The following is a 12,922-nucleotide window of genomic DNA, read 5'->3' as shown; positions in this document are numbered from 1 at the left end:
CCACCTAAAGCTTCCACTACCTTCCTGTCTGAGCTGTCTGAGTTACTCACCTCTCTCTGCTCCATGTCTCCATCAACTCTCCTGCTCGGTGATTTTAACATCCACGTGGACTCCAATAACTGCACATTCGCTGCTGAATTCCTCTCACTTTTGGACTGCTTCAGCATCAAGCAACATGTCCTGGGTCCCACCCACATCAAGGGCCACACGCTAGATCTGGTGTGCTCTACCGGCTCTCCGCCCCCCGGCCTACAGCACCTCGACCTGGCTGTATCACGCCATCCTCTTCACTGTTACGGTCTCTCTGCCCAGGCAGCATCCTAAACGCACCATTATCTTCAGGAACATTAAGACTGAGTGCACCGGCCCTATCCGACCTGATAGCTACCCACATGGCCTCGGGTCCCTCCGACTCCACCGTGGACGGCCTGGTAGCACACTACAACACTGCCCTATCCCTCAGTCTCAACTCTCTCGCCCCCATTAAAACCCGGACTGTTTCCTTCACCCACCCTGCCCCCTGGTTCACCACCGAACTCCGCCGTTTGAAGGCCTCTGGTAGCCAGCTGGAGAGGCTCTCCAAAAAAACTGGCCTCACAGTCCACCTCCTGGCCTTTCGTGACCATGTCAAAACCTATAAGGAAGCTCTCTCCCATGCCAAGACTCACTACTATTCCCGTCTCATTGGTGCCCAGCAAAGCAACCCCAGCAGACTGTTCTCCACCATCAACCGCCTACTACTGCCCCCCGACGCCCCCCAGCCCTCAGGGGCTCCCGATCTGTGCTCCAAATTCCTCGACTTCTTCCAGGCGAAAGTCGAGGCCATCCATCAGCAGCTCCTGGTGACTGGCCCTCCCCCCCTACCTGCACCTCAGCCACCTGGTAACGCGCCACCTGGTAACGCACCCCAAGCGCCGCCCCTCTCCCACTCCAACCTCTCCTCCTTCTCCCCTGTGGATGCTCTCCAAGTGGCCAAACTGGTCAGCTCAGCCAAGACCTCCACCTGCTCCCTGGACCCCATGCCCACAGCCCTGGTCAAGGACTGCCTACCCACCCTCTGTCCCTACATGGTGGTCATTATCAACGCTTCTCTGGCTCCTGGTATAGTCCCCACCAGCTTCAAAATGGCCTCAGTCACCCCCATACTAAAAAAACCTGGCCTGGACCCCGACGACCTCCAGAACCACCGGCCGATCTCCAACCTTCCCTTCCTCAGCAAAACTCTGGAAAGAGTGGTCGCTGGCCAACTCCATCTCCACATGTCCAACCATGAGCTCTATGAGCCCTTCCAATCTGGCTTCAGACAGCAACACAGCACTGAGACCGCCCTCATCAAGATCACCAACGATCTTCTCATTGCTGCTGACTCTGGCCGCCTCAGCACCCTCATCCTCCTGGACCTCTCTGCAGCGTTCGACACTATCTCTCACAACATCCTCCTCACCCGCCTCTCAGACCTCCTAGGTGTCACTGGCACAGCGCTGTCCTGGTTGACATCCTACCTCCACCCCCGGCCCCAGTCCACCACGGTGTACCCCAGGGCTCTGTGCTTGGCCCCCTCCTGTTCACCATTTACATGCTCCCCCTCGTCCAGATCATCCGACATCATGGACTCAATTTACCTACGCTGATGATAGCCAACTGTATCTCAGCACCACTCATTCCTCCCAGCTCCCCCCTAAGTCTCTCATCAACTGCCTGCATGACATTAAAACATGGATGTCTTCCAACTATCTTAAGCTGAACAGCAATAAAACAGAGCTCATGGTTGTGGCACCCAAGGCCCTGCTCCAGAAGGTTGTTGACTTCGTCCTCGAGGTCGACGGCTGCTCCATCTCCCCATCTCCTGAAGCCCGCAACCTGGGTGTCATCCTCGACTCCACCCTTTCCTTCCATTCCCACGTCAAATCTGTGACCAAATCGGCCTTTTACCACCTAAGGAACATTGCCAGACTCTGACCGTCACTCTCGGAGTCGGTTGCCGAAACCCTAGTGCATGCTTTTGTCACCACCCGCTTGGACTACTGCAATGTTGTCCTGTTCGGGGTTCCCAACAAAACCCTGGACAGGCTCCAGTATGTCAAAAACTGTGCTGCTAGGGTACTCACACACACAAAGCCGTGGCAGCACATCACTCCCACCCTCATCCACCTACACTGGTTGTCGGTCAAGTCCTGCATATTCTACAAAGTCCTCCTCCTCACCTACCACCAAGTCCCTCCATGCCCTTGCCCCCCAGTACCTATCGGACATCCTTCACCCACATGCCCCACCCCGGAACCTGCGGTCCTCAAACTCTGGCCTGCTTACCACCCCCCGCACCAAACTGCGAACCTTCGGGGAGAGAGCCTTCAGTGTGGCAGCCCCCACCCTCTGGAACGCTCTCTCTGCGGAGATTCGCAACATCCCCACACTCGACGCCTTCAAAAGGGCCCTCAAGTCCCATCTGTTTGCCAAGGCTTTCGGCCCCTAAATCGATCTGTCGTTTTGCCTGTCTGTCTTTTTGTTTTGTTAAGTTTGTTTTTCTGCCCTATTACTTGTAAAGCGACCTTGGGTCCCTTGAAAGGCGCTATATAAATCCAAGCTATTATTATTATTATTAACCTGTTAAGGCTTGAGCCTCTTTTTCAGGTCTCAGGCTCGAAAATGACATTCCCGGAACAAATGACTATATCTTCACATCTAAAAAGGGGTAAATTAATAATATTTTTTCTCAAAGCAATGATAAACCCGTGAGTTGGATGTAGAACAGTCAGAATCAATATGGAATTTTTTTATTTTAAAGTAAATTCAGATTGACATCTCTTTTTAACCGTTAGAGCCAATAGAATCGAGGGGAAGTTCCTCAAATCCATCTAAACATTACCCATTGGTGAATGAGTGATGCGTGTCATACACTCTAGTACAGGGGTCTCCAACACGTCGATCGCGAGCTACCGGTAGCTCGAAGACCTCAATAAGTAGCTCGCCAAGCAAATACAAAATGTAAAAAATACAAAAAAATAATGCATAGACCTCAATCTTGACCTCAATGCATAGACCTCAATCTTAGAAAACTATCTACTTACTCCAACTCTGTATCTATCTAACACCCCTCCTCCCCCCACGATGAATATCGACCAATCACGTTCTTGCAACAGTTTAAAAGGGGAGTGATTAGTAAAATATGCATAAAGAAAAAGAAAGAATGCTAACTAGGTAACATAAGATAAGAATAAACAAGTTTAAAGGTTGTGTTATTGGTTGTGATCATATTCTAAAGATGTTTGGATTATTGAAAAGTATACAGCTCTCTTTCATCTGAGTGTTGAGAGCTGTATCCATAAATTCATGTTGTGCTCAAAGTGCACCAGATTGATGCATTTCACTTAAACATTTTTTTTTGTTTAATTCCCGGGGGTGCATGCCCCGGACACCCCTAGAGGTGAGGTCCACCCCAAAATAAAGCAGGTTAAAATAATTAAATTCTATAAAATGTTCTTTTAGTAAACACTGTCTTCTGGGAAAAAGACGGGTCCCACAGACCCAAACAGCACAAATGTGCTAAATATATACACTGGAAAAAAAGAGATGTAAAAGTAGCTCACGACTTGTTTTATATTTTGAAAGTAGCTCTCATCATAAAAAAGGTTGGAGACCCCTGCTCTAGTAGCTATCGTAGCAGCTAATATGAAAACTCCGTTATTGACATAAATATGACGATGGATTATCAGAAATCATTTCAAAGTGACAGACACATTGGATTGACCTATGGATTAACCTTCAGCAGCGTTTTTATCATTTTAATGCCATTGAACACAACTTTTGATCAGAACAACAGCTAAGGTAAGAGAATGTCCCGTGTTTGCTCCGTAAAGCTCCATGTTGTGATGTCTGTGTTTGCTTCCCCTGTCGCAAGTTCAGATAGCTCAGTGATGATACTTATACCCCTAGAATCTGTGGAATCCCAGCTTGATAATCAATATCTTGTTTGTGCAGATCCGATATGTAATAAGGGTATTTATACCTAGAGTTCTGTGCTAAGTGTGTTTTTCACTCAGTGCTCCTTTAGACGCTTCTTGCGAGACTTGTGTTTTGTTTCGATAAAAATAGTTTGTATCGTCAGTTAGCTGAGTTTCTTCCCGTTAAGTTGGTATAACACATGAATAGGTTTTTAAATGTTAAGAAGCCCTGAGACACAGTTTTGTGGGGAAAAAAACCTGCAGCCCCCGCGGGCCTCCGGGTTAAAAGCTGAACATTTGTTTGCATTAACCACATCAGGTTCTCTTGTCTTAAAGCTCACCTATTATGCTATAATTTAACAATTTAAAAAGGGCCATATCTATATAAAACATGTCTCGGAAGTCTTTTGCTCAAAATACCAAACCGATCACCCATTGTAGCATGCCTCATACCCCTCTATTTCAGCCCTTTTACTAAAGTGCTGATCCACGCCCCTTTGGAGCTGCTGCTGGCCACGCCCCTTTGGAGCGTCCCCATGCAAGCAGTGAGCTCTATGAAGAGACGGCTGTCTCCCAGCAGAAACTCAGCTAAACGCTGCCGTGATTAAACGCCATATTATGTTCCAAACCACATCAAGCATTATTTCTGAAACAGTATGGAGCTCAAACGCTTTCTCTCTTGTGTGTTTATTACAAGGACAGTACCTTTTATATCCTGTTTCTTTACACATACTGTACTGGGTGTTTCTCAATCTCGAGTAAAGCTGCTCCAGAGCCACTATTTCAAGGATACTACGTCATCGAGTGCCGCCGAAGGACTGTTCCAATGTGCAGCATACATGGAATTCTACCGAGGCCGGCGTACTTCGTTGCAGGAAATTTCGAGGCTGCACATGTGTAGCCTCCACGGTCTTCAAATCCCCTCAATGCTTTGCGCACGGAACAATTTCCAAAATCTTTGGCGGAAAATGTAAGGCAGGGCCTCTCATATGACGCACACCTGCACACTTGCTCGGCTGTCCCATTCTTCGTTCTCCGAATGAAAGGAAGGATTTTTGCCTAGCCTCTGATGGACCTGACTCGGAAGACATGTCTTACCAAGGAAGCGTCCTCGACATTGAGAAACACCCACACTCTCCAGTACAGCGATAGCTTGCTAATGTAAACACAGACCATATTACTTCCAAAACACGTTGCACAATGTTTCTGATAAAAAGTGCATTTTGCATAATAGGTGACCTTTAAAGTTAACAGTTTTTTTAATGTGTGATGCCTGAAATAAGAACATTCGTTAAAACGAAATGTCAATTTTCGATCTATGACATCAAATATGTCTGTAAATACCTGACTTGCATATGTCTGAAGCTTCTACGTGTCATAAAAACAGAGGTTGCCAACATTTGACAAAATAAGACGAGTAAACGTCATCACGGCGAATATTAGCCGCCTTAAGCTTAGCGGTGGTGACGCACAGCCTGTACCTGAGCAGGGAGGCATTGAGTATGTGGGAAAACCTGCAGGGGACACTCCGGTCAGACTTCACTCAGACTAACATCAAATGGGGATGAGGAGGTGTGGTGGACGGAGCTGAACCTCCCTGATCTGGGGGGGGGGGGGGGGGGGGGGGGGGGGGGGCTGCGACTCCGAGGCTCAGTGGCAGATTGCACGGGGCAGCATCGAGCAGCCGGTCAACAATGGGCACCAGTGGGCATCCTCCATTAATCCTGCAGCATTTACAGTTACCCAACAGTGCCAGGGCCCGGCGACCAACGGAGGGCCAGACTGCTGCCCCCCCTCCCCCCACACATTCATCTTCCCACCAGGCTGCCAGACAGACGCAGACAGCACAGGCAGAGATGAAGACAGAACGAGAAGGAAGAGGACAATGGGCAGCAGGAGAAGAGAGAAAGAAAGAAGGGATAGAGATGTGTGGAAAGGTTAAAGGGAGGAGGTGTAGAGGTGGAGACAGGAACATGGAGAGCAGGAGGGAGGAAGAGAAAGCAGCACAGACTTTATCACCCGCTGTAACTGAGTAAGGAGGCCCTTACTCAGATCCTGGCAGAGGTGAGGGGGGGGGGGGGAGGGGGGAGGAGGAGGAGGAGGAGGAGAGCTGAACCACAGAGAACTACTCCCTCTATGTATCTGTTTGGTCATAAAATCAAGACGGTTCTCTTGTAAAAAAGCTGTTAAAAGGCCTCCAAGTCAGTTTGACCCTTATTTCCATTGGCTCCGATATTGGTCAAAGTTACAGCTGAGAAGTTTTACATGCTGTTTGTAAACAAGTCATTCATTCCACATTATCTAATCCAATAATGAATGCATCCGAAATATTGATACTTATTCTACATAGACCTTTTTCCCAGAAGACAGTTCCATACCTTTGCAAAGGAACGTCATTCACACAAGCCAATTAGAACAGTCATTTTCAAGAGCGGGCCTTAAAGAGACAAGCGCTAAAAACAAGCATGTGCTTTTTGCAAATTAAAGCATGTACAAGAAAAAGTAAGTGAACCCTTGGAAAAACCAGTTTGCATGTATAGATTTGTATATTGGTACTAACTGATGGTCATATCTTCACCTTAGTTACAACAATCAACAAACACATTCTGTTTGAACTCAGAGCAGGCCAATAATAATTGGCTATTAGTTTTCTTCTTGTCCATATTGAAAACATCATTCAAACATTCCCTGGGTAGGTTGGAAAAGCTAAATATATATGAACCCCTCGACTTTAAACAAAAGCTAACTGAGTTAGGGGTTAGCAAACCTTGTTTTATTAATTGAAGTGTTTTTGATTTATAATAATAATCACTCAAATATTTGGAGTTTCCCATACACAAGAAGCATCTTCACACTTCGAGCGATTGAATTACTAACAAAGCACTTATATACTAATAAAGGGCTGGCTTTCCAAAGCCAGTTGAGTAGCACTTGAAATGTTTGGCTCTATGAAATCTGATGTACTTATATGATTCTGTTTTCTTCAAGGTTGTTTCTTCCTGGTCGAATGCACTTATTGTAAGTCGCTTTGGATAAAAGCGTCAGCTAAATGCAATGTAATGTAATGTAATGTAATCTGCTGATGCTCCCTAAGTGGGCGCCCAGCAAAGATGACTATGTGTGTTTAAAAAAGACATGAACGATTGTAAATGTCTGTGTGTTATTAGCTTAAGCACATTGTATTTGTTTGGTATTGTGACTAAGTTGAAAATCAGATCAGATTTTATGACAAATTCATGCTCAAACCAGGAAATTCCAATGGGTTCACATACATTCTATTGCCACTGTATACATGTACTAGAAGAAACATGAAATACAACTAGGAACTTGAAAGAGAGCATTTGTTGTTACTAATAACATTTTTAATGGCGCCATATCTCAGTAAGCCATGAAAGAGTTTGAAAGTGAGCCAGCAGCAGAGCAATAGGACCTGGAAACTGAAGCAGCTAAATTGAATGATTCTTTATACAATGTCCACCTGTTTTTATTAATATATAGAAAGATAACATGACAAGTTGTGGTTTCAGGGGAGGTTGCAAGCTGAAATTTTTTCTTTGCAAACAACATTTGGACATGGTAATAGTTTTGTTCTGTTTGAGTTACGGTAAAAAGCCCTTTATCTGACTGAACAACTCAAAAAAGTCCTAATACGCTTCGGGAAAATTATTTGCTAGTTCAAAATCAACTGTCCAACAGTAGGACTTTGTGATTGTAAATACACCATTTAAGTATAAATGTTGAGAAAATACTGAATGTTCCTTCTATATCAGAGTAGCACATGATAACAGAGGCCCTACGTAGCTTTGTACGTAGCCAAATGTATGACTCTACTCTGGGAACTATTTGTCCAACGCAGCCCTGTGTGTGATGACTACTTCCATGCTTGCAAAGATAATAAATACATGTATCCTGATATTGAAGACCAAGCGAATGACGAGTAATCTTTTTCTAACAAAATTCAAAGGGCACAGGCCACAGGGCCTCTCTGATTATCTCACGTATATACAGTATGTGTATGCTCGAAGCATAGCCTATATTTATACAAGATCATTTGGTAACCATGATTTGCAAATGCAGATATTTCTTGATACATCAAAGGAATTAATTCAGAGCTCTCCTAACATAGTGGGTGTTTCTCAATGTCGAGTACGCTTGCTTGGTAGCACATGTCTTCCGAGTCACTTGCTTCAGAAGCGAGGCAAGAATACTTCCTGGCATTCGGAAAATTAAGAGTGGAACAGGCGAGCAAGTGTGCAGGTGTGCGTCATATGAGAGGCCCCGCCTTACATTTTCCACCACAGAATTGGTCCGTGCGCAAAGTATTGTGGGGATTTTAAGACCGCGGAGTCTACACATGTGCAACCTCGAAATTTCTCCAAACGAAGTATGCTGCACATTGGAACAGTACTTTGGCGGCACTCGATGACGTAGTATGCTTGAAATAGTGGCGCTGGAGCAGCTTTACTCGAGATTGAGAAACACTCAGTGTCCTACTGTGTGCAGTTGCCCCAGTAAAAAGAGAGGGAAACGAGAGTTAAATAACAAGGTCCGCGTGTCCCTAATGTGTGAGGTCCAGATGAATAATACAGATATTTCTGGGTGTAACCAGAGAACATACTTTATGATACGATAATACTTTATTGTCAGATAAGTCTGACATATTTCTTCAGTCTAACTTTATTAAATCGTGGGACCCGGTATCCCTGATTTGATGGTAACAATTCCTATTCTCTGTTCAGGACATGTTTGGGTCAGAAGTTATGTTGAACTGATTCAGAGTCTCTCACATCTACTATCTTTGAGCAGATGTTCACCTGGTGGAGCAGTTTGGATTTGAAAGCGGTAGAGAAACACTTGTACCATGTAGTAATGCTATACTGTAGAACACTCAGAATCACAGATGTAAAAAACTAAAGAAGAATTTGTCTACTCGCACCGAAAGCGGTGGAGAAAATTCTTAGTTTTGTCCTTCTGCAGACAAAACATAAATATAAACATATGAGGCAGAAATGAGCTTTCTGATTTCGTACAATGTGTTATATGAACACACAACAAAAACATTGAAACAAAGAAAGGCTGACCTGATGGAGTAAGGACAGCTGAAGGGTTTTTCTGCGTCTCTCTGGTCTGCCTGCATTTGCAGCAGCCTGCCAATCACCTTCATCAGCCCCTGGACATTTCTGTTCACAGATGGTAAAACACAGAACATACAAAAAAAAGATCAAGAAAGATTCAAGGAAAGAGGAAAACTGTACCGTTAGTGAAAATAAATCTGAGGGGATCATTATCAGTCATGTGTTTACTGCAGGACCATCGCCATGATCACATGATCACAAGAGGGCAGTTATTTAAGCTCAAAGTCATTGTTATGCCTATTTGTTCACAGAAAAAACTGAAACGTTGACTTGAATTAAATGTATTATGTATGTGTGTTAATATTATTGAAAGTCGAACCAAGTACGATCTTATTTCTATTTAAACATCATATTATTGCTTGCTCACTTCTTGGTTTTTCTTTCCAAGAAGTGAGGATACCCGGCCCGGAGGAAGCCCGGGGTCCCCTTCTGGAGCCAGGCCCAGAAGGAGGACTCGTCGGCGAGCGTCTGGTGGCCGGGCTTGCCATGGAGCTCGGCCGGGCACAGCCCGAAAAGGCAACGTGGGCAACACCTCCGCTTCTCCGTCCCGCGGGCCCACCACCTCCGGGAAACAGCGATGGGGTCGGGTGCGCTGCCAGAAGGGTGGCAGTGAAAGCAGAGGGTCTCGACGGACCAGACCCGGGTGGACTCACAAGTCCCCGGTTGGGTGCTTCGTTGTTGGAGTTTACCCCAGTGGACGAGAGGGTTGCCTCCCTACGCCTGCGAGTTATGGGGGGGAAAACTGACAGTTGTGTGTGCTTATGCACCAAACAGCAGTTCAGAGTATACGGCCTTCTTGGAGATCCTGGAAAGAGTCCTGTATGGGGCTCCTGAAGGGTACTCTTTAATCTTGCTGGGAGACTTCAACACACATGTGGGCAATGATGGAGACACTTGGAGGGGCGTGATTGGGAGGAACGGCCCCCCTGATCTGAACCGGAGTGGTGGTTTGTTACTGGACTTCTGTGCTAGTCATGGATTGGCCATAACAAACACCATGTTCGAACATAAGGATGCTCATAAGTGTACGTGGTACCAGATCACCCTAGGCAGAAGGTCCATGATCGATTTTGTTATCGTATCATCGGACCTGAGGCCGTATGTTTTGGACACTCGGGTAAACAGAGGGGCGGAGTTGTCAACTGATCACCATCTGGTGGTGAGTTGGGTCGAGTGGCGGGGGAAGCCTCTGGATAGACCTGGTAAGCCCAAACGTGTAGTTCGGGTGAACTGGGAACGTCTGGAGGAGGCCCAAGTTCAGGAGGCCTTAAACTCACACCTCCGGCGGAGCTTTCCGGGCATTCCTGTGGAGGTTGGGGACATTGAACCACAGTGGTCGGTGTTCAAAGCCTCTATTGCCGAAGGCGCGGCGGGGAGCTGTGGTCTCAAGGTCTTAGGTGCCTCAAGGGGCGGAACCTAGGCTTGGGCGGTATGACGGTATACCAGGGTATTTCGAAATCCCGTCCGTATGATTTTCAATACCGTGACGTCACAGACTGTGCGCCAATTCACAGATGCGTTTCATTCTATTACACTGACATTGGTTGTAATGCACAGCACGCGCCAGCAGAGGGCAGGGGAGGGCAGTCCGTCTTTCCCGCTCTCAGAGCTCAGCACAGAGCTGAGCTGAGCAAGATGGCGGCAGCATTTGCAGGCCCCGAACTCGGAGAACTAGTAAAAAAGAAAAATGCCTCTGCGCCTGTTTGGGACTATTTTGGGTTTACTCGTCGCCAGTGACTTCATCCAGCACAACGAGAGACAGAGGCACTTCTTTGGGAATGTTTAAGACGGGGTGAGTGAGTGTTGACATTTTTTAATCCTATGCAACTGGTTGATGGTTTTGTAGTCCAGGTCGGACGGTTTTAAAAACGAAAGCATTTACGTGCTAAACATTCACGCGAGTAATCCAATGAATCAAATGGAAATAAGGTTTTTAACACATGCACGGAATAATATTGCCAAACTAGTGAGTGAATATAGCAAACTTTATTCATTAAGTCAAGTATTTACTCCCGGAAAATGTTTATGTATGATGATATATTGTTAACTTAGCTCACTATGGAAACAACGTCGGACATCTACAAACGTGTCCTGTATCCGATTCCGATCTCAAAATGTGCCATTTGCACAATGTGTCATGTATGCAGCCCTTGTTTTGCACTTGCGCGCACGTTGCGGCACTTTGCGAGCGTCTACCGGCTCGGGCTGCATTTTACACCGAACATATAATATACCGTTCGAAACATCTATTTGCCGCCGAACGCCACCTCACTCAAGCCGACCCAAGTAATACCGTCAGTGGCGGCTGGTGGAAAATATTTTTGATGGGGCTGTTGATATCGTGAGTAAAAAAATATTTTTGGGGAGAAATGACCCCTTAAATTGGGACTGATACCGTCATATACCGTATACCACGGTATGATGTCAGCAAGGTATGACGGTATGAAAAAAATGATACCGCCCATGCCTAGCGGTAACCCTTGAACCTCCTGATGGACACCGGTGGTCAGGGAAGCCGTCCGACTGAAGAAGGAGGCCTTCAGGGATTTTTTATCCCGGGGGACTCCCGAAGCAGTTGCAAGGTACCAACAGGCCTGAAGGGCAGCAGCCTCAGCCATGGCCGAGGCAAAGCAGCGTGTGTGGGAGAAGTTCGGAGAAGACATGGAAAAGGACTTTCGGGCGGCACCAAAGTTGTTCTGGAAAACTGTCCGACACCGTAGGAGGGGGAAGCAGGGAACCATCCAAGCTGTGTACAGTAAAGATGGGACGTTGTTGACCTCAACTGATTGAGTGTTAGGGCGTTGGAAGGGACACTTTGAGGAACTCCTGAACACGAGAACTCCGCCCTCTATGTTAGAGGCAGAGCTGGAGTATGACGGGGGATCAACACCAATCTCCCGGGGGGAGGTCACTGAGGTTGTCAAACAACTCCACAGTGGCAAAGCCCCTGAAGGCTCTGGGTGTTGAGGGACTGTCATGGTTGACACGTCTCATCAACGTTGCGTGGAAGTCGGAAACAGTACAGAAGGAGTGGCAGACCGGGGTGGTGGTTCCCCTTTTCAAAAAGGGGGATCAGAGGGTGTGTGCCAATTACAGAGGGATCACACTACTCAGCCTCCCCGGGAAAGTTTACTCTAAGGTACTCGAAAGGAGGGTCAGGCCGATTGTCGAACCTCCGATTGAGGAGGAACAATGCGGATTCCGTCCTGGTCGTGGAACTACGGATCAGCTTTTTACTCTCGCAAGGATCCTGGAGGGGGCCTGGGAGTACGCTTATCTACATGTGTTTTGTAGACTTGGAGAGGGCGTATGACCGAGTTACTGTAGGAGGTGCTGCGGGAGTACGGGGTGAGGGGGTCTCTACTCAGGGCCATCCAATCTCTGTACTCCCAAAGCGAGAGCTGTGTCCAGGTCCTCTGCAGTAAGTCGGACCCATTTCCGGTGAGGGTTGGCCTCCGCCAGGGCTGCGCTTTGTCACCAATCTTGTTTGTAATATACATGGATCGGATTTCGAGGCGTAGTCGTGGGGGAGGGGGTCTGCAGTTCGGTGGACTAAGGATTGCACCACTGCTTTTTGCAGACTATGTGGTTCTAATGGCTTCATCGGTCTGCGACCTTCAGCACTCACTGGACCGGTTCGCAACCGAGTGTGAAGCGGCTGGGATGAGGATCAGCACCTCCAAATCTGAGGCCATGGTCTCAGCAGGAAACCGATGGACTGTCCACTCCAAGTAGGGAGTGAGTCCTTACCCCAAGTGAAGGAGTTCAAGTATCTCGGGGTCTTGTTCTCGAGTGAAGGAACAATGGAGCGTGAGATGGGCCGGAGAATTGGAGCAGCGGGAGCGG

General features: G+C 47.0%; 1 protein-coding gene across 2 annotated transcripts in view; it reads right to left on the bottom strand.

Annotated features, from left to right (window-relative positions):
• The window catches only part of focad (focadhesin), an 82,019-nt gene that overhangs the window by 59,849 nt on the left and 9,248 nt on the right, over window positions 1-12,922 (bottom strand). For both annotated transcript variants that reach the window (XM_079668447.1, XM_079668448.1), the window contains one exon: window positions 9,023-9,121. In XM_079668447.1, the coding sequence (XP_079524573.1) occupies window positions 9,023-9,121 (99 nt within the window). The remainder of the gene's footprint in view (window positions 1-9,022; window positions 9,122-12,922) is intronic.

Source organism: Notothenia rossii, assembly GCF_949606895.1.
Source record: "Notothenia rossii genome assembly, chromosome: 3".
In the NCBI taxonomy this organism is placed as follows: Eukaryota; Metazoa; Chordata; class Actinopteri; order Perciformes; family Nototheniidae; genus Notothenia; species Notothenia rossii.
Note: the sequence above shows the minus strand (reverse complement) of the source record. Positions and strands in the feature narration are given on the sequence as shown.